At 37.4% G+C, this 25,500-nt stretch overlaps 3 protein-coding genes across 14 annotated transcripts in view; all 3 read right to left on the bottom strand.

Annotated features, from left to right (window-relative positions):
* LOC127638675 (ras association domain-containing protein 3-like) overlaps window positions 1–9,655 on the bottom strand; it is a 40,787-nt gene extending 31,132 nt beyond the window's left edge. Inside the window, exon 1 of the mRNA XM_052120300.1 lies at window positions 9,124–9,655. The gene's annotated coding sequence lies outside the window, so the exon portion shown is untranslated. The remainder of the gene's footprint in view (window positions 1–9,123) is intronic.
* Window positions 9,656–10,008: 353 nt separating this feature from the next.
* Window positions 10,009–15,236, bottom strand: LOC127639229 (apoptosis facilitator Bcl-2-like protein 14). The gene is made up of 6 exons (XM_052121142.1): window positions 15,022–15,236; window positions 12,798–13,063; window positions 12,562–12,669; window positions 11,979–12,037; window positions 11,494–11,763; window positions 10,009–10,559 (listed from the first exon to the last, which is right to left on the bottom strand). Coding segments are annotated over exons 1-6 (741 nt in total). The 5' UTR covers window positions 15,024–15,236; the 3' UTR covers window positions 10,009–10,523.
* Window positions 15,237–15,809: 573 nt separating this feature from the next.
* The window catches only part of LOC127638991 (diacylglycerol kinase iota-like), a 55,022-nt gene continuing 45,331 nt past the window's right edge, over window positions 15,810–25,500 (bottom strand). For 6 of the 12 annotated variants that reach the window (XM_052120776.1, XM_052120778.1, XM_052120779.1 and 3 more), the window contains exons 21-32: window positions 24,470–24,532; window positions 22,845–22,945; window positions 22,628–22,707; window positions 22,345–22,389; window positions 22,189–22,258; window positions 21,727–21,767; window positions 19,570–19,819; window positions 19,299–19,336; window positions 18,931–19,051; window positions 18,762–18,798; window positions 18,579–18,678; window positions 15,810–17,308 (exon numbers count right to left, since the gene is read on the bottom strand). In XM_052120776.1, the coding sequence (XP_051976736.1) occupies window positions 17,192–17,308; window positions 18,579–18,678; window positions 18,762–18,798; window positions 18,931–19,051; window positions 19,299–19,336; window positions 19,570–19,819; window positions 21,727–21,767; window positions 22,189–22,258; window positions 22,345–22,389; window positions 22,628–22,707; window positions 22,845–22,945; window positions 24,470–24,532 (1,063 nt within the window). In that variant the 3' untranslated portion in view covers window positions 15,810–17,191. The remainder of the gene's footprint in view (window positions 17,309–18,578; window positions 18,679–18,761; window positions 18,799–18,930; window positions 19,052–19,298; window positions 19,337–19,569; window positions 19,820–21,726; window positions 21,768–22,188; window positions 22,259–22,344; window positions 22,390–22,627; window positions 22,708–22,844; window positions 22,946–24,469; window positions 24,533–25,500) is intronic. The other 6 variants (XM_052120783.1, XM_052120786.1, XM_052120787.1 and 3 more) reach the window with 2 other exon arrangements.

Here is a 25,500-nt window from a genome sequence, read left to right as displayed (position 1 = left end):
CGTCATTTCAACATATTTCTAAAAATGCTATTCGTGTCTTTATATGTAAAGCATTTTTATTAAGAAAAAATATACTTAGTGCATCTTTAAGAAAAGTAACTGCACAGATTATATTTATAGTTATATATATATATATATATATATATATATATATATATATATATATAACCACCAGGCAAGATATAGGGGCCCCTTACCTAACCCTTTCCCTAAACCTAACCGTCTGTGGAGGTGTCGGCCCCTTTGGGAGTTACCACGCCCCCTTCCATAGAAACCACGCCCTATTTGTGAGATTCAGCCCCCATTTCGAGATCTCAGGCCTACTTGAAATCATCTAGTCTCAAAGTACCGGATAATACTGCATACACATATTTCAGCAGCTGAAGAGACAATCACATTTTTTGTCATGTTCATCCTTAGGTGAAAACTTCTGGTCTGAATGTCATTTAACATGGGAATACATGATTTCTGATGTTGAAATGAAACAAAAGTAATCTCAAGAATGCTTCTTCGTGTAGTCTGGCTGCTCTCCAGGAACACATTAGATGTATGATTAAACACGGGAGGGAGGTGCTAGAAGAGCAGCCTCTGCTAAACAAATCTCACATCTGGCACTGTTGAGTGAACATGACACATGACCACCAACTCTTACAAGCTTATTCATGCAAACGTAGATTTTTTGAGGCATTTCTCACTGGCTGAAAGATTCCAGTGGTGCTATTGTTACGACCTACCTGAAGACCGACGCTTGACTTGCTGAGTAATTTTGCTGGAAAGTTTGCAGAATGCTGCTCCCATACCAGTCAAGCATATGTCTGATGAGGCTTTTTGGGTCTAAACTCACGGTATCCCATCAGTTAAACCAGCTTATCCTGTGCAGTCCACATTCACAACACAAGGACAAACTCTTCATGTCTTTCTCTCACCCGACTATCCGGCAGCAGCTTAATTGTGGATTTCTCTCTCTCTCTCTCTCTCTCTCTCTCTCTCTTTCACACACACACACACACACACACAATATGCAGAGTAGGGTGAGTTGACTGTCAAATGATGCACGCTTTGGTAAGAAAATGATGGACACATACAGGACAAATGAAGAGGAAAGCACTTTGTGCGTGTGTACATATTTTTAAGGATTCAGTTCAAAAGTGTTTTTCATATTAGATCAGATCATCTATCATGATGAGACTGCAAATACACACTTAAAAATAAAGTGAAAAGTTCTTAAAAGATCCATTTTGAAGAAACCTTCTCTAGTCTAAAGAAACTTTATCTGCTACAAAGAACCTTATGAGCATTGGGAAGGTTCCATGCATGTTAAAGTTACCTCAGGAACCACGAATGCAAAAAAAATAACTTTATTTTTGTTCATAAAGTGTATGTATTATCCATACTTCATTAGGATGTATTGATCCAGTGCTGTCAGTATTAAAATGTGAATCTTATATGTCCAGGTCATATTTAACCCCAAAATCATATGGAAAAAAAAAGAACATTTAACAAAGAAAATGTATTTTTTCATTAAATGTTTTTCCATTATGACATTTTCCATGACAATTAAGCACAAATTCCTAGGGTTGCCAACTTCTCATCTTACGAATATAGGATACTTGAGTATTTTGAGCACTGAAATATGAGAGTATTGCTAATATTTTGTTCTTACGCTTGCAACTTATACCTTTACAAACAAAATTATTTTTACACTTGGAATTTGATTTATGCTTTTACAAATCTTACTTTGTGCATGCAAATCATTTAGGCATTATTTTACCTCCATACACATTATACTAATTACAGAATTAGCTGAAAGCTGCTCTTCTGAAAAGCTTTTCAAATCAACAGAGAGCAAAATGACCCATATATAATGATGAGCAATGAAAGCGGCGTGATGAAATGCCACATTAAGTGAATCATTTATACTAGGGCATGATGGGTAATGGTTGCTTAAAGTGCTGTTGTTTGCACAGATATACAGTCTCGTCAGTCAAGGAACTGGGCTACACACACACACACACACACTTCTGGTTCTGGTCTCTAGGGCGGGTGGGAAGTGCAGGCCTGTCTCTTCCTTAATTGCACTTCCCATAATGAGGGACGGCACTATCGATCAAAACTTGTCTGAGGAGTGGACAAAAAACTCTCACACACTCATATACACAAACAACACTGTCCCCATTCAGACAATGGTATGATTGTGCAATATGTGGGGTCCTATTTCTAAAACTTGCCATATTGACACAGAAAGAATCATTTGGTTCTTTAAATGTTTCCCACACAAACACATTAGCGACAACAGATGACCCATATAGAGCAGAGACATCAAAATTCTGAAATTAATGTTAATGCGAGGGTTGCTTTCCCATGCAAAACTCGCTGCCACAATGCTATTGTTGCATTATGCGGTTGCTAAGGTGTTCTGGGTGGTTTTTAGAGTGCTGCTATCAGGGTTGCCACTTTCAAATTTGTAAAATAATGGACAAACTCTGTAAAGCTGTCGACCAGGGGGGTTGTGTAAGGGGAGTGACATATTCAGATGGTCCCTTACAACATCCTCCACAGTTTTATATTAATAATAAAGGTTATTAATAATAAAAGGTAAATAAATAATAGTAAATTACAAATTATAATAAAAAATGTATAACCTATGACACATGACATCTTATTGATGTATACATTTGTGTTGGTTTATGTATATTGACTTTTTTGTTTTTTATCTTTTTATTTAAATTTTTTCCTCCACCTGTAATTCTTGACTTTGTGACTCAGTGAATGCAATCATACATTGTTCGATTTGTGATCTTATTGAACATTTATATTGAACCTTTTGAAAACCTATTGAACCTATTGAACATTTATATTGAACCTTTTGAAAAATAATAACCCCACCCCCCACCCCCACAGTTTTAGCACAATATGTGAACTTTTTAGATAGTCCCTTACCACACCCTCCACAGTATTAGCATGTTTTAGAACAATGTGAGCACTTTTAAGATGGCCCCTTACCCACCATAGGCAATTTCCAACTTGTATCAAAGTTAAACAAACGATCTGAAACGATTTCGCCTTGACGCCATCGGACCAGCTTAAATACTGGACAAATCAATACAAATACTGATTCGATAAGGGATGCATAATTTAATCTTGAAATATGGGACAATCACGTATTTTACGGGACGGGTGGCAACCCTACTGCTATGCAGTTGCTAGTGTGTTCTGGATAGTTGCTAGTCATTGCTGGCCTAAGTCTCTATATATAGACCAAAAAGCTTCATACTAAGTACAGTATGAGCAATACTAATAGTGATGCTGGCCTAAACTAAATGTTTACCACACCCCCACAACATAATTAAGGTTAATTTCAAACATGAACAGTATGATGGTCTGTGGATATTTTATTTGACTTCCACTGCAAAAAAAAACCATATGAACTCAGACTGACTGGCAACAAGGAAGTATAAACACATTAAGACACATTGTGTGTAATTACACAAAAATGTGACAATACTGTGACAACACTGGGAGTCTACAAGCATGAACCAGATGGCTTTCACTCTCTCCTTGTGTAACATGTGTGTGTGTGAGTGTGTGTGTGTGTGTGTGTGTGTGTGTGTGTGTGTGTGTGTGTGTGTGTGTGTGTTCAGACTTTTTCACTTTACCTCAAATGTTGCTGTTTATTCCACCAGGAAAATGTGAAACAGCTTGGAGTGGAAAGAAAAATCAGAAATGATATCTATGTAATCTCTCAGTTGTTTTCCTAGACAGCAACTGAGATCAAATGGAGACTTTTCAGGTTTGTATCCTGAAAAAAAGATTCCAGCAACATCTCAAGTCTCCTCTAGAGTTGCATTTACATGCGCTTATAGCTACCAAAATTCAGCTTATTCAAAAAGTACAACAACACCAGAAAACTGCATTTACATGAGACTTTGAAGTTCTGCTTTTGATGTCAAAAACGCAAAAAGACATACACACAACACTGTGGGGTAATGGGCAAAAATCAATGTTTGCTGATCAGTTTTTGCTTTAATTGTTTCTGACCTTACCCCGATAAAGGAAAACCATTTAAAGAGTTTGCATGACCACACAGCACACACAATATCGGCATAATCTGTGTAATATTGTGCATGTAAACGCACTCAGTGTCACAAACTGTGCTCAGATTTGCCAAGATACCAAAGTCTGCAATGAAAAGTCAAGAGATATTTCTTCTAAGATAAAATTATTTGAATTCAATTTAAATAAATGTATTAAAAATAATATACATTTAGGACTCTAAGTTTCCCAAGCAATGAAAGAGCAACTTCTGAGCAACCATTTTCCTCTGTTCCAAGGTGCTTTCAATAAAGAGAGGTTCCTCAAACTGGAAAAAAAATGGCTTCTTTGTCACCTGCTATTGCAGGTCAAGTTTCATGACATTTTTTGCGTTAGTGTTTTTTCCTCATCAGATAAACGTCTCTTTTTCACATCAGACTCCCAACACAATAGTTTGTTTAAAACAATAATGCAAATGACGACTGAACAAGAAGCAGAGCCTGTCCTTACTCTGTTGATTGCTTTATAGATAGGGCTTAACTAATCTGTCATCAGTCTGTTTCATTGCGTCTGTGCCATTTTGGGAGCAACCCAAAAATAAAGTGACATGGAATTTCTATCTTCTTTTCTTTCTGAACTTTTCTTAGCATAGTCTTCATTCTACACTGGCTCCATGGGACAGCTGAAACGACGCTCCACAGACAGGACATCTGCACAATCGTCTTGAGGTCACATCTACGCCTGCCTGAGATAAAATGTAAAGAAAACACTCCTGACTTTTGTCATTCAGTCGAACTCTATTGAATGGATGTAAAAAAAATAGGAACTATTTGGCAAGTTATTGTGAACTTCTCACATTGGTGTCAAAATGTTTTCTAGTTTAGACTCGACTCTGTCCTTCAGTCGGATGTTTTTAGTGCTCTGGTCTGTGTTTGCTCAGCCGGGAGTCTGTGGATGTTGGCATTACGCTACTGAGCGGTGTGTTTGTACCTGTTGAAAAGTGTAAAGCAAACATTACATCATGAGACTGCAAAGCCGCCAGCAATAACAAATCAGCTAAACAATGACAACACATCGAACACAAACCACACGCACTCTACCACATAATCACAGCCAAGTTTTGATGTTTTGATGCTAAAGCATTGTTGAACATCACAGTTTGATGTAGATTCAATTTAGAATAATGGCAGGTCAAATATCATCAGCATGACACTTAATGCCAACAGACTTCCTTTAAGTATCATGCTTAAATACTATTGATAATATAGACTAATATAGATTCATTGGGAGAATTGTACTACTATGGATATTAACAATACCTCATTTCTAAGTAATCACACATATTATTTTGAGCATGGAGGACGGCAAAATAAAACAAAACAAGATGAAACAAAAAAGATTTCCAAAGGTCAAAGGGAGAGAAGCTATATGTAGGGACCAGAATATCATAGAGGTATGGTGAATGAAACTAAAAAGCTAACCCAACAACCCAGAATACCCTAGTAACCATTTAGCAAAAAAACTAAAAACGAAACTGAAACTGAACATGCTTGGGGGTGAATCAAACAAAAACCACCCAGAACGCCCTAGTAACCACCTAGCAACCACAGAGGGGAAAAAACATAATACTGAGAAAAAGCAAAGCATAAAATAACATAATATAACATAACATGACATGACATAACATAACATAACATAACATGGCATAGCATAGCATAATATAACATAACATAACATGACATGGGATAACACAACACAACACAACACAACACAACACAACATAACACAACATAACACAACATAACATAGCATAGCATAGCATAGCATAACATAACATGGCATGGGATAGCACAACACAACACAACACAACATAACATAACATAACATAGCATAACATGGCATGGGATAGCACAACACAACACAACACAACATAACATAGCATAGCATAGCATAACATAAAATAACATAACATAACATAGCATAGCATAATATAACATAACATAACATAACATAACATAACATAACATAACATAACATAACATAACATGGCATGGGATAGCACAACACAACATAACATAACATAACATAACATAATATAACATAACATAGCATAGCATAGCATAGCATACTATAACATAACATAACATAACATAACATGGCATGGGATAGCACAACACAACACAACACAACATAACATAACATAACATAACATAATATAACATAACATGGCATGGGATAGCACAACACAACACAACATAACATAACATAACATAACATAGCATAGCATAGCATAGCATAGCATACTATAACATAACATAACATAACATAACATAACATGGCATGGGATAGCACAACACAACACAACACAACACAACACAACATAACATAACATAACATAACATAACATAACATAACATGGCATGGGATAGCACAACACAACACAACATAACATAACATAACATAACATAACATGGCATGGGATAGCACAACACAACACAACACAACACAACATAACATAACATAGCATAACATGGCATGGGATAGCACAACACAACACAACACAACACAACACAACACAACATAACATAGCATAACATAACATAACATAACATAACATAACATAACATAACATAGCATAATATAACATAACATGGCATGGGATAGCACAACACAACACAACATAACATAACATAGCATAACATGGCATGGGATAGCACAACACAACACAACACAACACAACACAACATAACATAGCATAACATAACATAACATAACATAACATAACATAACATAACATAACATAACATAACATAACATAACATAACATAGCATAATATAACATAAAATAACATAAAACAAAACTAAAACTAAACAAGCTTGGGGGTGAACCAAAAAACCCCCACCCAGAATGCCCTAGTAACCACCTAGCAACCACACATAACAAAATATAACAAAACAAAACAAGCTTAGGGGTAAACCAAAAAAACAACCACCCAGAATGCCATAGGAACCACTGAGAAAAATAAGAAAAAAGCAAAACAAAACAAAGCAACCACCTAGACCACGCTAGTAACCACCTACTGTTGCATCGACCCAGAGCACTGTAGCAAATGCATAGTAATGCAATGGCAACCATACACTCCACCATGCACCCTAGCATCACAGCAGTGGGTTTTGCACAGGCAAGCCAAGCACTACTCACTTTTTCTTCAGAAAATGTAAAAATGTAGTTAATTAATTATATGTACATAAAATCAAACTAATATGTCCCATTGTTCTATAAATTTACAATGAATTAAAAAAGACTTTGAGCTGCTCAGTATGAAGTCATTCTCTAACTTCTGTTTACTTGAACTATAAAACTACAAAAAGGAGATTGCTTAAAGAGAGTGTTTCAGCTGAACCCACCGGAAGATTTCCACAGCAGACTAACTTCCAGTCGCTCCGAACGCCGCATCACTTTCGGAAAGCGGTAGAGGAATCCTGTAATTCTTCTTAAAGTTCTTCCGAAACCTTTCTCTAAACCCATGTTTCACGATCCACTCCGGAACATCTAGTCACAATTCAAGCAGGTCAACTTAGCTAAAAAAGATTTTTCTTTCTCTTCCCCTAAGCTCTGAACCTATCTCATGGCTTATGTATACTAACCGGTTCTAGTCTACTGTCACTCAGCCCCCTGCTCTAATATGTGTGTGTGTGTGTGTGTGTGTGTGTGTGTGTGTGTGTGTGTGTGTGGCTTTGGGTGGTTTACGAGTACGTTTTTTTTAGGTTACAAACTGGTAATTACAAGGGTATTATTGCATAGAAAACATACTAAACTATGTTTTTTTGAAAATGTACAAATGCAGAAAGTTTTTTGTGATGATTAGGTTTAGGGGTTGTGATAGGTTTAGGGGATAGAATCTATAGTTTGTACAGTATAAAAATAATTAAGTCTATGGAGAGTGCTCAGAAGGATAGCCACACCAACATGTATGTGTGTGTGTGTGTGTGTGTGTGTGTGTGTGTGTGTGTGTGTGTGTGTGTGTCAGGGACACAGTTGTTCCCACTGTGACTGTGTCAGTTAAGGGAAGCCCTTTGTGACCCGTCATTGTGCTGTCACAGTGCGGTGTGCCTTCTCTAGACACACTGTGACTGCCACTCCACAAACAGACAGATGGACATTAGGGGAGCCAACAGGTGGGTGTCAAATTGCATGACACAATACAGGCCAGCTAACAGTGACCTAAAAGATCGATCTGTAGATACAGTATACACTACCAGTCAAAAGTTGGGAAACACCTTTGTGTTATACATTATTAGCCTACTATTTTCAACATTTTGAAATAAGACTTAAATCATCAAAACTATGATGAGTATGGGAATTATGTGGTGGTGACCAAATAAATCAATAATCTAATATTTTAGATTCTTCTAAATCTCCACGAGTGTAGTCTGATTCCCGAATGAATGACTCTACTGCATGGACAAAGTAATCAATTCTTAATAATCGAAATAAGCAATTATGAACTAGGGCTGTTTTCCACATTGTTTTGTTTAATTATAAGAAATGTAGTACAGAAGTAATTTGTGTCATGTAAACGGCAGAAGCCGCTACCCCATGAACTTCCAAGCCCAAACCAGTCTGTCAGCATGGCTATAGGTGATTATTTAGTGTGTGTGTTGAGTCTTATATGCACAAAGCTGAAACATATTGCAAGGTGTGTATGAAGTTGTATATTATTTGCCATTTAGCTGACACTTTTATCCAAAGTCATTTAAAAAATACTTTTTAAAGAGGCGGTGACCTACGTGCCTGGGCAGATTGGTGACATGGATCAAACCTTGTGAACTTTAAACCTACAACCTTTCCAGATGTTTGACTATTAAACCACTACACCACATAACAATAATAATAATAATAATCATAATAATAGTATCACTGTGGAATTAAACACCTCCCTGTTCTCAAATATTAAAAAAGTCAAACTGTCAGATCTTGAGAAGGATAACAGTTCACATGTTTGTAGTATGTGTGTTTCAATATACTGTATGATACAAACTCAATTAAAATAGAAACATTTGTGAGTGATTAATATTACGTTATGTCACCTATGCATGTCAGGCCACCTTGGAAGATATACACGCAACACACATCGCACCATTCGTCCACCGCGTCTTCACAAATCGAGTGTAACTCTCCTCTCTCCTTGGCCGAGGGGTCGAATGTCGTCCTCACATCCGGGGGTTTGTAACCTCTTTATCTAGACCGGGGTCCTCCGTTCTCCACCACCTGCGGTAGCGCGTCGTTTTGCGGAGAGTTTGGAGACGGAGGTCCCCTCACCGCATTCAGCTTCGCGTTGCGCATTCTGGATTTGCCTTTGTGCGAATTCTTCTTCTCCCTTTCCATCAGGCCACCTTCTTCCATCCGTGAGGTCGGTAATCGGTTCAGCTGAGGCACCGCTAACGGCGATACGATGACGCAGTAGCGTATTTCCGACTGATGCCAATGTTATCGAGTGACAGTGATGCAAACAAAACACACAGAGGCAGTTTTAGATTCACAAAGTTTGTGAGAGGACATTTCATTTGATATCCAGTGCGAAAACATTCAGCGAAGTCATTTCTTTAAGACGGAGCTGTTGTGCTCGAGGAGGTAAGACAAGTGCACGAGACGCGTGTCATGTTTCTCCTGAGCTGCGCACGAGATGCCAGAGCGCATTCCTGAACAGATAGTCGTCACGTTATTAGATACAAAAAAAAAAAAAAAAAAACCGCCTGGGGTGGTGTGCCTTAGTGGTTAAAGTGTTACAGTGCAAATGTTGTAGGTTCAAAGCAACCAAACTATCACCATTTATTCCCATGATAATAAGAGTACAGAAAATCAGTTTTGGATAAAGTGTGTCAGCTTAATGATAGATCAGTAATAAAACATTACACAGAATGACAAAGATTGAGAAAATAATTTAATACTAAAGCATTTGGAAAAAAGTCACCAAAAAACTAAACAAATGTCATATAGGCACTAACTGTAAACAAAATATTTTTATATTGTGTTACAATATAATGCAAAAAAATGAATAGAAATTTAATAGATTCTGAAATATGTGCATTTCAAACAAAAGTACAGTTAAGAAATTCACAATAAGGAACATATCATAAAGGAAGTTTTGTCAAATCATCAATTTATAAAAATATGTGTATGTATTATTTCATATACAATCAAGACATGTATAATCCTGATTTTCAAGTCATACAGTATTGATGTAATTTTATGTGGCAGTATACTGTATGTTTACTCGTAATGCTATAGCCTATTTACTGCATGTTTATATTCAGATCTATAAACAATTTCCTAATTTCTGATCTCAGATGTTCCAAGAATCTAGTGCATGCAAGATCCCTGATAACACTGAATTAAAAAAACAATTTTTTTTTGGACATGAATAAAGTGTCTGTGCCCCTGAGAAAAATAGCTGGAGTGTGAGGAGAACGTCTCTTTGGTTTTTGGCTCAGTGAACTTCCTCTTTGGATTCTTCAATGTCACCCTGTGAGATAAATCAAAAATTAAAAAATGCACAATAACAAAAAGCGCATATATATCTTTTCACATGATAACAAACATTAGAAGTGGCGGGGAAAATTCTCTCTCTCTCTCTCTCTCTCTCTCTCTCTCTCTCTCTCTCTCTCTCTCTCTATATATATATATATATAGCTATTATCCCCTTTTCTCCCAATTTGGTGTCAATTCACGCATCTTATCACGTGACTCGCTGTGCATGACATCGCGGAGACTCACAGCATGTGGAGGCTCAAGCTACTCTCAGCGATCCACGCACAACTTACCACACGCCCCATTGAGAGCGAGAACCCCTAATCATGACCACGAGGAGGTTACCCCATGTGACTCTACCCTCCCTAGCAACCGGGCCAATTTGGTTGCTTAGGAGACCTGACTGGAGTCACTCAGCATGCAATTATATTTTTAAGTATTGTGATATTTTACCTCACAATCCTGTATAAATATTCTATACACCACCTATAATCAGCATTTTTAGCTACATTTTCCACAAGTATCCACAAATATCTACTTCTTTTTGACCAACTGCAAACTCAGAACAAAGAACAAGTCTTTAACAAGTTTTATATTAGAGGTACACTGATATATCAGTTTTGTTTATAGTTTAAAGTCCCGTGTTATGCACCATATCTTCATTTTTGGACTCTTGTAGCCTCAATGTCTGTGCCCAACATATTAAGGGAAGAGTTAAATTTTTTGGAACATTCTATAAATTCTCTAAATCAATTTTAAAAACTATCGGACGATTAATTGGTCATCGGCCTTTTCCACCACCTTAGTTATCGGTATCGGCAAAATCCACTATAGGTTGAACTCTACAGAATTTTTTATGCCGAAATGTCTGATGTAACTATATGTTATTTCCCTAAGGTCAATAATTGTGTTATCAGTAAGACACTTACATTGCCAATGTTCCTGCTAATCCAGGTGGGGAATGTGTCCTGTAGGTACTTGGCACCAAAGCCCAGCACTCGGTTCATTGGGTGGTGATCTACACTGAAGAGCTGACTGGTGGCTTCACATATCAGAGCCACTTTGGCATTCTCTCTTTTTTGCTGTGGTGGCAGCTCCTCTGGGGTAACTCTTCGACAGAATGTGTCCATCACTTTCTTAAAGAAGCCATACGTCAGAGATGACTGCAGCGCTTCACTCAAAGTCTTGTCTGCCTTTATCTAGAGGTATCAGAATAAAAGACAGCGAGCACCAGAAATGTTTACATACAGTATGTATGCTGCTATTTAGAAAGGTTGACCTGTTGCACAATGATCTATATTGAGTCTAAACGTTTTGTTCTATACAGTTGATAATGTTTGCAGTGACACCTTGTGGTCAAGTTGAACATTTATCATTGAAATCAAGTGACTCCTAATTCTTCTCATCCACTGACCTTTTTATCCAGTTTGTCACCATGATCTCTGAGTAGCTCCACAATTTGTTGCACAACATCTGCACAAAATAAACAGCGATGTAAAATTCACACTGTGCTCTGAAAGTATCTTAGTGACTATGTTTACATGCATAGATTAATATTCAATCTGATTGCAGGTTCCAAATGTACCATTTATACAGTGTATATCCCAAATACAGATACAAATATTAAATTAAATGTGCAAAATATGTATTCCAAACCTCATTCTCTGCATGCAAAGAGTGGCATTTAGGTTAAATATTACCATAACAGCAAGAAGATTGCAAGATACACGGTATTAGGAACAACCTAGTCAGCTGACGGCATGTTTGCCTTTCTAACATATCTAAAAATATTCCCAGGGAGCAATAAATAGACATCTCTAGATGAGAGTACATAGGAAATATAGGTGGGAGAGAGTTGTCCAGCACTAGGAATAAACACAAGGTATTTATGATTTTGATGAAATTAGTCAGATATAATGATTAGGCTGCATGTAAATGACACTGAAATCAAAAGAGAAAATGTATGCCTTATGATGTCATAGATGACAGCAACTCACCATCTTCACTATCAACTTCAAATTCGCATGGAATGAAGTGCACAGAACTTGTTATATCTGTCAGTTTACTGGCAATCTCCTCCATGTCGTCCACTTTATCTCCTAAAACTGATGAAAGAAATTATATCAGATGGCATCCGTTACACACCACTCCTCAAACGTTATTTAAGGTCATAATTTATCACATGAAACACAAATTACGCATTTAATGTGAGGCTTAATGCACACACTCTCACCTTCCATTGTTGCTGGCTGTCGATGGCAACAATCATCGTCATTTGTACTGGGTTTAAAACAGGACAAGGAAAAAGGAAATTTTCTTTTTTTCTTCTTCAACAAGTGTTTTTCTGGTGCTTCTGGTGTACAAGTCTTTCTCTCTGTGATGTTCTTCTGCAGGCGCGGGTCTGTGGGTCTTCTCTTGCAGGTGTACGCCATCACGAGTCTGTATTCCAGACTGTCCGACGCGGGGACCTGCACATCGCCGTTGCTTTGCTCCTTATCCCTGTATAAAAGGCAAAGATAAAGTACAAACACTACCAAGATAAAAAAGCATGCATTACCATGGAGTTTAGGGTAAGTTTAACTTGAACTCTAAAGGTGAAATTATTATTATTATTATTAATTTTATGTTTGGCTGCTCAATATAACAGTCATCCTTATTTGATCTATCAGTTATGTTGGTTGAACTGTTAAATGTAACAATTATTTGTGGCATAATGTTAATTAAAACAAACATATATTTCGACTCGTCCTCTTTTTCTTTAAATAAAATTAAAAACATGGGTTACAGTGAGTAGGGTTGCCAATTTTGAAGTTTTAAAATTAGAGACACTTAAATCCTACACAGTTTTAGCAATAAACGCGCTAAGAATTAATATGCGTTATTAATAAAAATGGTATAGCCTTTCTTATATGCTAAAATTAGAAATTTCCTGACCCCTGACTAATTAAAAAAATACATCTTTTATATGTTAAAAATGCATTATTTGTATTTTTTCGATTATTTGTCTTTATCTTATTTATGTATACATTTGGGTTGGTTAATACGTATTTTTTGTTATAATTTTTATTTTATTTGTTTATTTTTTTCCTTCACCTGCACTTATCTTATCTCTATACATTGTTTGATCTTATTGAATATTTAAACATGTAAAAAACTCTATAGTTTTAGCACCATTTGTGGGCTTTTCAGACGGTCCCTTATCACACCCTCTACAGTATTAGCACTTTTTAGCACAGTATGTGGACTTCTCAGATGGTCCCTTACCCACCATAGACACATTTTCCAACATATCTAAATGTTAAATTAGTGATCTGGAATGATTTCACCATGACGCCATTTGACCAGCTTAAATACGGGACAAATCGTATTGATTTGATATGGGACACATTGTTTTATCTTTAAATATGGGACAATCCCATATTTTACGGGACGTGTGGCAACCCTATCAGTGAGACACTTACAATGGAAGTGAATGGGGGGCCAGTCCGTAAACATTAAAATACTCACCGTTTCAAAAGTATTGCCACAAGACATAAACAATATGCATGTTAACATGATGTTAGTGTGATATAAGCACTTATTAAATCTTTCAGTTTAAAGTTAGGCCCTATATACAGTTATACAATGCCACGATGACATTACGCCATAATGTAATCCTGCAAAATTTGCAATTTAAACAACTTTACAGCTCAAACAATACACAAGTTTTAACAGTAGAATTAATGTAAGTGTTATAAAATGATAAGCTTCACATTTCTGCCTTTAAACCCTCCAAGAATTGGCCCCATTAACTTCCATTGTAAGTGCCTCACTTGTAACCCTGATTTAGCTTTTTTTAAAGAAAAGGAGGGACGAGACTAAATACATTTTTGTGATAATTCACAAATGCTGTACATTAATCTTAATTTGTATTGAACACGGAATATTCCTTTAAGAATCAGAATATTCATTTTACTCTCATGTCATTTAAAGGAACAGTACTTCAGATTTTGTAAATAAGGAAGAAACTTTCTTTTAAATACAGAGTTTTAAACTATATATTCTGCATATTCATTTCCTGATAGTTTAATTTAACAATCAGGTGACTTCCATCAGTTTTCATATGTAACTTTATACACTAAAATGATATTTCAGTGGATTTGGTACATTATAGTAATCAAATGAAGAGCTTCAGTGCGGAGATGTGTCAGGGCATGTTCAACGGATCAGAAAATCGCCACCAAATATCTTCTTAACGTTTGTAACATATTGTGCGAATCACACGCGTGTCTTTATGTTTCACGGAATCTCGAAATGAAATATTATATATTTCTACTACATAATAATCACGACCGGTCTACGTTAAATCTAGGAAATTACAACCAATTTTAATTAACCATTTTTAAATTGACAACACATTAAGACAGACACTATTACATATGTATCTAGATAAATATTATAAAATGTAAACCACTTACATTATTCGACGTTTCCAGCCTGTGATACTATGCCGAAGTGGAGTAAACTTTTTCACTTGCGGTTTATATATGTCGTCGCTTTCTGTATAGGCGGAGACTAAAGGGCTGTTCACGCGTAAATCGTTTTTTTGATCTGCTGCTAAACATGCGCTGGACAGACGTCTTAGGCCGTCGCTTCGCGTCTCGCGCTGGAGCGCCGCATTTTTTAGACGAGTCTCGAGACAACTGGGGTTTTGATGTTCATTGGCTGTTTCCTTAAGGGCTCATCACCCACGAATAAATGAGTCAGCAACAGTCCCACCCATTAATTCCAGAATTATATGTTTGTTTATATGGAATTATAAGATCATGCTGACTCATGCATTTGTCAAATATAGATAACCTAGACAAAGAAAAGCCAGACTCAAAAGCGTTTTCTTTTCGCTGTAATTAACACCATTTTATTAGGAATAGTTCATCCAAAAAATGTACACTTAAGCATAATTTACTCACCTTCATGTTGTCCGCATACAGCATTTGTGACTATTTCTGCCAGGCTCAAAATAACAAATTGTTAAAATATAACAAAATGCAACCTGCATATTATAACAAAGCAGTCTATTTGACTCATGCACTTCACTACAACAATAGAAAGTTTTTCACCTACAATTATCATATTACTGTATTAAGACAATAAAGGGTAAATAAATGAGATAAAAGTTGATACATTGTGACAACTGAGTCAAGATTGCTTAATTTAATGATGCATAGCTACTACTATCCACAAAACAGACAAGACTGGTACTTTATATCTGAGACCTTTAATGAGACAGCATTCCCAGAATTGATTTGTCACAGTTCTACATTCTGTAAATGTGCCCACAAAGTCTGCTCAAATAGTGTGATCTCATACATTTAAATAGATATTTAGAAATGAGAAAATAAAAACATTCAAGTAGTCCCATCTTTTAAAAGATAAAGCAAAATACAACTACTGAACCATTTATATGTTCCATAACTTTAAATAAAAAAAGAGAAATAATGCCATTTCATTACATAATTACAGAGAGAGGTAACCAAATCCCATGCACAATAATGCTTTAAAATCTCAACTGATAATACGAGATATCACAGCAGATCACTCATACGTAAAGCCATCTATCAAAGGCTCAGTGTGGTCCTATGGACAGCCGTTTTCATGCAGACACATCTGTGGTTATTTCTGTGATGACGTGATACAAGACAATGTGAACACAAAGTGTCAGGAATACCACTTTATCTCTTGTCACTGTCCCAAGGGTTTTTCTTGCCTTCATTTGGTTTATTCATTCTAAACATGATCATGATCTGCAACTTGGCATTTCATACGAGCCAAAGGAGAAAAACCAATCAGCTGCCATCAGTGGGAAAACTGCACACTTCCGTGATTCCTTGAAACATTAATGTAATGTAATATTAAATAGATAAATGCACAAATGTCATCCATTCATATTGCACTGAATATGGCTCAGATGTTTTCTCAGTTTCCGAAGATATTTTCACAATCACACACTGTAACGGCACACAAACACATGAAAAATATCAGAATATGTAAAGTCTTATGTACTGTAGATTTCAGTCTCAGCCTTGGGGTTTCCAGTTTAAAATCGTATCATTTTTCCCATCGTTCATGCTCTCGTGTACCCCAAGTTCCTCCCTTAAACTCTAAACCAATGAAGAACCTCTTCAATAATCTCAGTTCTTCCCCGTTTGTCTTTGGCACACAACGTGATGCATGAAAGTTCACAAAAGCCTTCATTTCTGGCATGTTTAAATACGTCTCGTCTAACTTGTGATCCATGTTTGCACAGGCTTTTTACCTTAAAATCATATTCATTTTGAATAAACAGTTTAATAAATAAGAGCAATAAATAAATAAATGCTAGGACAAAGCCTATTTAAAACACTCCTACAGTGACATCAGTGGAAAACAAACAGCTTGACGCTTCCTGTTGATCGAGGTCTTTTTCAAAGACAGGAACAGCCTGGGCCTTTCTCGAAACACCTGTTTCTCCCTTTCTGTTTCTCTTTTCTTCCTCACGCCCTCTTGTTCTTTCTCTCTGTGAGTGTGAGCGTACTCTAATGCTCGGAGGAGTGCCGACAACCCCTGTGTGCGGGTACAAATATATTCCACCGGGTGCAGATGAGCCGTTCATACAGCCGTTTCCAGATCCTCATGTGCAGTGGGCTGATCTAACAGTTGGCTCTCCAGGAATGATGCCAGCTCAGAGTTCCCTACATCCAGGGCACAGTCCTTAGGAGTTTTCCCCTAAAAATAAAGAAGGGCAATTTATTAAAGAAAGATAATAATAAAAGGAAATAAAGCGGAACAGTGCCTGACAGCCATCTTGGATTCATAAAGTATTTCATAAAAGAGTCCTAAGCCATGAACCAAACCAGCCAGATGTATCATAAGACTACAAATTTTGATTTGAAGCAAAGAAGTATTTGGTAGAAGACTGTGCACTTATCATCAGGGGAAGAAGTACCAGCCCATGATGCATTTTGAATGATGTAATCGAATTAAAAATGATTGAAAAATGGAAAGTTATTGATTTTAAAATTGATGATTTTAAGTATAGAATCTACATATTTAAAGTATATTGCAAAATATTAAAATGTATTCAAATATACACAGATCAGCCACAACATTAAAACCACCTGCATAATATTGTGTAGGTCCCCTCGTGCTGCCAAAACAGCACCAACCAGCATCTCAGAATAGCATTCTGATTATATTCTTCTCACCACAATTGTACAGAGTGGTTATCTGAGTTACTGTAGACTTTGTCAGTTCGAACCAGCCTGGCCATTTTCTGTTGACCTCTCTCAACAACAAGGTGTTTCTATCCACAGAACTGCCGCTCACTGGATGTTTTTGGTTTTTGGCACCATTCTGAGTAAATTCTAGAGATTGTTGTGCGTGAAATTCCCAGAAATACTCAAACCAGCCCATCTGGCACCAACAATCATGCATACGTTTATCTAATCAGCCAATCCTGTGGCAGCAGTGCGGTGCATAAAATCATGCATATACGGGTCAGGAGCTTCAGTTAATTTTCAGATCAACCATCAGAATGGGGAAAAAAATGTGATCTCAGTCATTTAGACCGTGGCATGATTGTTGGTGCCAGATGTGCTGGTTTGAGTATTTCTGTAACTGATGATCTCCTGGGATTTTCACGCACAACAGTCAAATATTAGGCAGGTGGTTTTAATATTGTGGCTGATCGGTGTACAAGCAGCTGCTGCAGAGCTCTTTTGCTGCACTTTGTTGACTGCCATTCTTTGATTGGTGGATCACTGTTAAGGATTATGGGTAATGCAGTTCTTCACCAAGAATTCCACTATATGGTAGGTCTGTCTTCAAAGGTTTAAATTTATAATTAAAAATAAATTTTCCTATGGAAAAAAGAATGGGATGTTTAAATCCAGAGCCAGAATGTTGCACTCTATAAAATTAAAAGTGAAACTTACAGTAACTGAAGTTATGCACAAGTACTGAATCTGCTGAAACAAATGCAGTAACACATTCTCACCAGGAAGTTTGTTTTGTTGAGGGAAGCCCCCGCCTCCAGCAGATGTCTGCACACCTCATGATGTTGTTGGGAAGCTGCTCTGTGAAGTGCCGTGTCACCTCTGAAAGCAGGCATGAGGACAAATGAAAATGGCAGCTCACACCATTAACACACAGATAAATAGAGCAAACCATGACTACGTACGTTTCTCTTTCAGTTAAATCCAACATCAGCTTTGAACCTAAAGGCAACAGAAGCTCAGTATCAAAACATTGAAATCCTCACTTCCATTCCAGTTGAGCATGTGACAAACAAACTTTGAATATACAAACAAGGGGCATACGTGCACTCACTGTGTTAGTTTGACACTCACCGTGTTCAAGAATGAAACTCACTAGCTCAGTGTGGCCATGTTGAGCAGCCAGGTGCAAAGCAGTGCAGCCCACAGAGTCCCGTACTAACAAACTGACCCCACTGCTGCAAGAACTCGACACCTGTGAGAGCAGGCACGGGGTCATGAGTCATGAGTGTGCATGCGTATGCATGCATGCTTGAGTGGTAATATAATAAAACAAGGACTGAAAAATACAGGCCCGTCACAGCGGTGTTACTGGTTGCGCAAGTTCCAAAGTATCATGCAGCACTCCCTGCTGAGTCATGCGAGATGCCCATAAAACTGTTCCAATTTCGGTCTTTAAAGAACTTTAAATGAAGGATTCAAATATTAGATAGACAGCTTACCATTGGCAGATCTCCTTTGGTTGCAGCGGATAAAAGAGCTAGAAAGAGCAATTTTATGATTAAGGGAATGAGCAGTTTACAGGGAATTACGACATGGGGGAATTTCTTAGTCATTTGAGTTTTTAGACTTTGTTACTTTTTGAATGTCACCTGTGGGATAATCCCATGACTTCTAACAGGAAATTTCCCTGAGGGTAACCTCTAAAAATAAAACCCTATACCATTTCTGAACAGTCCTGAATTTAGTACAGAAAAATTATTGCTGTCGTACCTTGTTCCTCTAAAGTCAGGGGAACGCTGCAATAAGGAAACAATAGCAAAGAAAATAAGTAAACATCATTTGTTTTTGCAGAAACAGAAAGAAAAGGTATAAATGACATCTGGGCTGATTCTGACCTGGAGCTGGGTTCCACCACCACGTCTGGCATTCCAGGTACTTGTACCTGGATCAAAGGTGGGGCCTCGTGGTCCAAGATAAAAACCTCATCCTGGCAAATTTCAGTCACAAAGTGCAGATGCTCCTGTATGTTCGCAAGTTACAAGTACACGTTATGCTGACTATGCCAACATCTTTGTTTTTCTGTATTTTATAACTTCAAGGGATAGTTCACCCAAAAATGAAAATTCTCTCATCATTTACTCTCCCTCATGCCATGCCAGATGTGTTTGACTTTCTTTTTTCTGCAGAACACAAATTATGATTTTTAGAAGAATATCTCAGCTCTGCAGGTCCATACAATGCAAGTGAAAAGGAGCCAAAATGTTGACATTCCATAAAGCACATAAAGGCATCATAAATGTTATCCATATGACTCCAGTGTTTTAATCCTTATCTTTCAGAAGTGATATGATGGTGTGGGTCTATCCTAGAAATTTGTCTCCCTGCCCAGTAGGGGGTGAAAGAAGAACTGTGAATAACCAAAAACACAAGAAGAGGAATGTGAAAGTGAAAGTGGGAACTGACTGAGAAGGGAGGAGAATTTATAGTAGAAAATGACTAAAACATTGATCTGTTTCTCAGCCACACAAAGTCATACACATCTGGGATGACAAAGGGGTGAGTCAATTATGAGTTTTCATTTTTGCGTGTACTGTTCCTTTAACAGTACGCACCGAACGTGATTGTGTTCACCTGCACTCTTTTTCCACTGTTTTTTCTATGTAAACCTGCATGCACTAAACAGACATTTTTGGCCGTTTGGCCTTTCTAAAACAATGTGCGCTTGTGTTTTTGTTGAGGATAGATTTTTAAGTTCAAGTGATGTTTGATATGAGTGCTGTTTCTCTCATAAGCATTTGCTATCAAAGTGAGAATATAACAGTTTCACTGCCCTTACGCTTGCTCACATGGCATATACTAATGATTAATAAAATAATTTGGTTTGAACTGACTTACAAATTTAAATTCATTTTGTCAGACCAACTAGATAAGATCTAATTAATTGTCTGAAGTTGGTCCAACTAAATGTATTTTACTAACCATTAGCATATGCCAGGTGAACAAGTGTAACAACAGTGAAACTGTTGCACTGTTAGTTTGACAGCAACTGCCTACAGAGCTATGCAGCACTCAAATCAAACATCACCAAAAGTGGGTCCATCCTCAACCAACGTACAAGTGCCAATCTTCACAACAATGGTAACTCCAAAAACTCCAGCCGAACAAACAATTTTAAATGCCAATGTAACACAACATTAAACGTGAACAAATCTCCTCTTATTCTATCTTACTCTAAAATGCATAAAACAACTCTTAATTTCAACATTTGCTCACCCCATCCAGTCACCTGCAAAGCATGCTGGGAAATGGAAATCCCCTGCCCAGTTTCATCAATGCTACAAAAAGTATTCATGTAGTCCTATCTCAAACTGATTAAGTAAACTTAAATTATACATATTTAACTGGAAAGAACATAATGAAAACAAGTTAAGACAAAACGTTCTAGAATTGTGTTGCTTAAGCTCATTTTAATTAAGTAAACTGAACAACCTGAAAAAATCCTTCTTTTGAGTGCGTGCAACCCAAGTAATTTACTTATTTGAAAGTCAGTAACTATAATCTGATAACAATCATTTAAATTGTAATGCATTTACACTTTATATTTTATCCTAAAAAAGGTAATTTGATTACAGTAACAAGTTACTTTGTAATCAGATTACACACAACACAACTGTTCACATTAATTCCAAGTTTGTAAATGGTGCGTTTTCAAAACGGTGAAGGAAAACTTCAATCCAGTGTGGATGAGAAGTGTAAACACAGCGAAATCAATGCATTTTCAAACAAAAGCGTTTATTGTATCGTATTAGTGTGGACCAGTCGAGACACTTGTGTTATTACGTTATATGCACTGAATTACCTTTAGCTTTTATTAGCGCAAGAACGTGTTTGGTATGAACGGCCCTTTAGATAGTATCAGAATCCTACCTGAGCCTTGTCTATGCGATAAAACCGGTCAGCTGAAGTAGCTGGAAAAATAACGTATAAAGAAATAATAATTATTATCACTTTTATTACATATAACAAATATGAGAACAGATATACATGTAAATATAAAGAGATATAATGAGAATAGTAATGCTCTGGATGAATCACACAAAACCTATCAAAAATGTGCCCAGGCTATACTTTATGCCAAAATCAAAAGACATAAGAAATGATATTATGCCTAAATTAAATGGTCAATTTTAGGACCGTTAAGATCTTTTGAAGTGTGACATGAGCTGCATAACAATTATGCACGTTTTCCTCCAAACTGTCATTACCGCGATGCGGTTGTGGGAATTTGGGGGGAAGATGTGCCTATAACAGACTTTAAACATGACCTGGAGATTTTCTTGACAGGCTTAGTGAGATTCACAGAGATACTATTCAGAGGCACAAACTCACAGTCCAGGAAACTCCAGCTGGGGGAAAGTCTGTGTGCCGAACTAGGCCGTGGCAAGCTTGTGGTCTCATCCTGTGAAAGAAAAAAAATCACTTAATGTATGTAAAACAGGCAGGTATTTCTAAAAACACAACAGCAGTTCAGTGTGATGCATTTACCTGGTAATGCACTCTGTGGCCAGTAGAGGGCGCTTGATTCAAATCCTGTTCACAACAATGATAATAAACAAACATTCGTTATGATGCAGTTTTTAAGCATAATGACTTCGAAACTAAAGTTCAATTTGGCTATATGAGGTCAAATGTTCTAACTGGAACTATTAAACTATATGGCACATCTCGTTGGTTATAAAGCAATATAAATAATTTAGTCAGTAACGTTATTGCTTCAGGGTTCAATGATGTTAGACTGAAAAGAACAGCTGGTAAAGCAAACAGTCACCTCCTGCAGTCTGTCAATGTAGAGTCGACATGTTTCTAGGTCGCAGTCTCCTCTTACCACCACGATGCCAACTGGAGTAGCTGAACAAGCAAAGATGCACACACACCTCCAATTGAGTTGGCAGATACGAAACATATTCACTCTTTCAGCATCTCTCAAATGGAACTATATTGGTGTTTTTTGATACTTCAGTTGTCACAAATGTAATCCAACTTACAGATGTCCCGCAGTCGCTCCTTGTCGAATTGCATGCTCTCATATTCGTGCAGGCAGATGCGGTTCACACGTAGTCGCAGACGTTCAGGGACTGCATGTGGGCTACAACACGCAGACGGCAAGAGATGAGAACTGACATCGTGTGAACTACATCTGTTTATATGCTGTATGAGAGATTTAACTAACAAAAGCCAACATAATTTATGTCCTTGAAGGGATAGTTCACCAAAAATGTGTAATTCTGTCACTCACCTTTCATGTTCTTAAAAAGCATCTTATATTCAGCAAATAATGGCATCTATTTGAATCGTTTCCTAATACAAAGCTATCATAACACTTCAAATGAACATAAGGTACAAGTTGCATAGACTATTATGGTGCTAGAAAGTCTTGTGAGTTCGGAACAAAAGGAGTTTTAGGGTGAGCAAGTGATGACACAATTTGTATTTTTGGGTGAACAATTTGTTTAAAGAATATTGCAACCATTAATGATAATAAATAAATATCAAATTTGGAGATGTGGGAGTTATGGAAGTGTGAGCCAAGGAAAAAAATACACGTAATGAAACAAACACAAAGGGACTGGTGAAGATCATGACAAAATGTGGTCACATCAAGTGATGTGGCTCAAATCATGTGTTTTGGTGTATTTAGATCAAAGACTGACAATAACTAAGGAGTATTTGTATGTGGGTCAGTGGTGTGACTTTTATCCGGATCTATTGAATTATTAATTTTTTAGATATAATAGTCATAATTATGAGATATCTCATAATTTTCAAACCTTCTGACATTGGATCTGATAATCCTGACTTTTTAATCTCATAAATATGACAGTATGTAATCTTGTGATTTACCAAAACACTTTCTTTTCCATGTGGCAGAAACAGGTTTAATATTAATGAAAGTTGTATACAGGTGGGCCTGGGTAGCTCAGTGAGTAAAGACGCTGAATATCACCCCTGGAGCCGCGAGTTCGAGTGACTCAAGCCAGGTCTCCTAAACAACCAAATTGGCCCGGTTGCTAGTTAGTGTAGAGTCAGATGGGGTAACCTCCTAGTGGTCGCTATAATGTGGTTCTCACACTCGGTGGGGCGCGTCGTGAGTTGCGCGTGGATGCCGCAGAGAATAGCGTGAAGCCTCCACAAGCACTATGTCTCCACGATAACGCGTTCAACAAGCCACGTGATAAAATGCACGGATTGCCGGTCTCAGACGCGGAGGCAACAGAGATTCGTCCTCCGCCACCCGGATTGAGGCTAGTCACTACGCCACCACGAGGACTTAGAGCACATTGGGAATTGGCATTCCCAATTGGGGAGAAGAATAAATAAAGTTGTATACATTTTGTATTCAAGGAGCAAGGGAAGTATTTTAAAAACTTGCACCACTTGACATTTTAACTAGACACGTTTTAAACTAGATTTTTAAAAGATTAAGCACCTCGTACACCCTTGTTTGTCAATGACCCATTTAACAAAACCTCAAGACACTGTTAGCAGTGCGAAAAACACACAAAACACTTATGAGTGATACCCTCGACTGCACACTCTCACACACACATTGAGGTCGAGGTATGACACAGTTTAGTGTGCTTGAGGGATCGCAAAATATAAGCGTACTTACACAGAGAAGGAATCGGGGGGAGCAGAGAGACGGCGCAGGTCAGCTGCGCACACTTTCTGAATGCTGAGTCAGCACAGCCATACAGGAACACAGGCAGCACAGCCAAGCCAGAGTCAGCACACACACACACACACACACACACACACACACACAGAGAAAGAGAGGGAGGGAGAGGAGAAGATGGGAGACAAATGGATGAAGTGCAACCAGTAATTAAAGAGGAGAGAGAGAGATGGAGAAGACAAAGAAAAAGAAAACACAATGAGGCATTGCAGAGCACCACACAAACGACTCCAAAGAGGTTCTGGATTAAAAGAACCTGCACACACACACTCACACAGAGTATTAGTGCTGTTACTAGAACATTCATCAGTAACAGTGAAGCACAGACAGGCATTTCATGCACAACAGAACTGACCGCAGTTTGCATTAGACTGGTGAGTTACACAATCTGACGCAGCAGTTAAGCCATTAAATTCAGCATCTTTGTGTGTGTGTGTGTGTGTGTGTGTGTGTGCGTGTGTGTTTGAGGAGGAAATATGCTGTTGAGGGTCTCTAAATTGTGAGAATGTTCTTTTGAGATTAACCGTATATTAATTCATGAAGTGATGCGCATATTGTGTGCCCGGAAGTAATTATATTGTTACAAATTTCTGAAATTAAGTACATTTTTTATATTTTTGAGGCACGAAGAAAACGTTTTTAAAAGGCTCACATTCTTAGGTAGTCTGGCCTATCATAATGGCTTTTTGTCCACACAATACAAGTGAATGGTGACCAAATTTCCAAGCTCCAAAAGTGTCATAAAGGCAGCATATGTTAATACGCTGGTTTAATCAATGCATTCCAAAGCAATCCAGTTGTTTTTGGGTTTTTTACTTTTTTTTCTGTACATTTTGCCATTGCAGTCTCTAGGCACAATCGTGATTTCAAGCTTGATTACATTTCATAGTACTTGGCGCATGTGCAGAGCACCAGATGACACTATAGAAAGTGTCATCAAGCTTGAAATTATGATCGCCATGGAGATT

This window comes from Xyrauchen texanus, chromosome 47, assembly GCF_025860055.1.
Source record: "Xyrauchen texanus isolate HMW12.3.18 chromosome 47, RBS_HiC_50CHRs, whole genome shotgun sequence".
Classification (NCBI taxonomy): Eukaryota; Metazoa; Chordata; class Actinopteri; order Cypriniformes; family Catostomidae; genus Xyrauchen; species Xyrauchen texanus.
Note: the sequence above shows the minus strand (reverse complement) of the source record. Positions and strands in the feature narration are given on the sequence as shown.

What these genes read in the sequence shown, in the direction of transcription:
- LOC127639229 (XM_052121142.1), bottom strand. An exon ending in ACAGCCAGCAACAATGGAAG is followed by an intron (nt 12,670 to 12,797) that starts GTGAGAGTGTGT and finishes TTCTTTCATCAG; the next exon opens with TTTTAGGAGATAAAGTGGAC. An exon ending in TGAAGTTGATAGTGAAGATG is followed by an intron (nt 12,038 to 12,561) that starts GTGAGTTGCTGT and finishes TATTTTGTGCAG; the next exon opens with ATGTTGTGCAACAAATTGTG.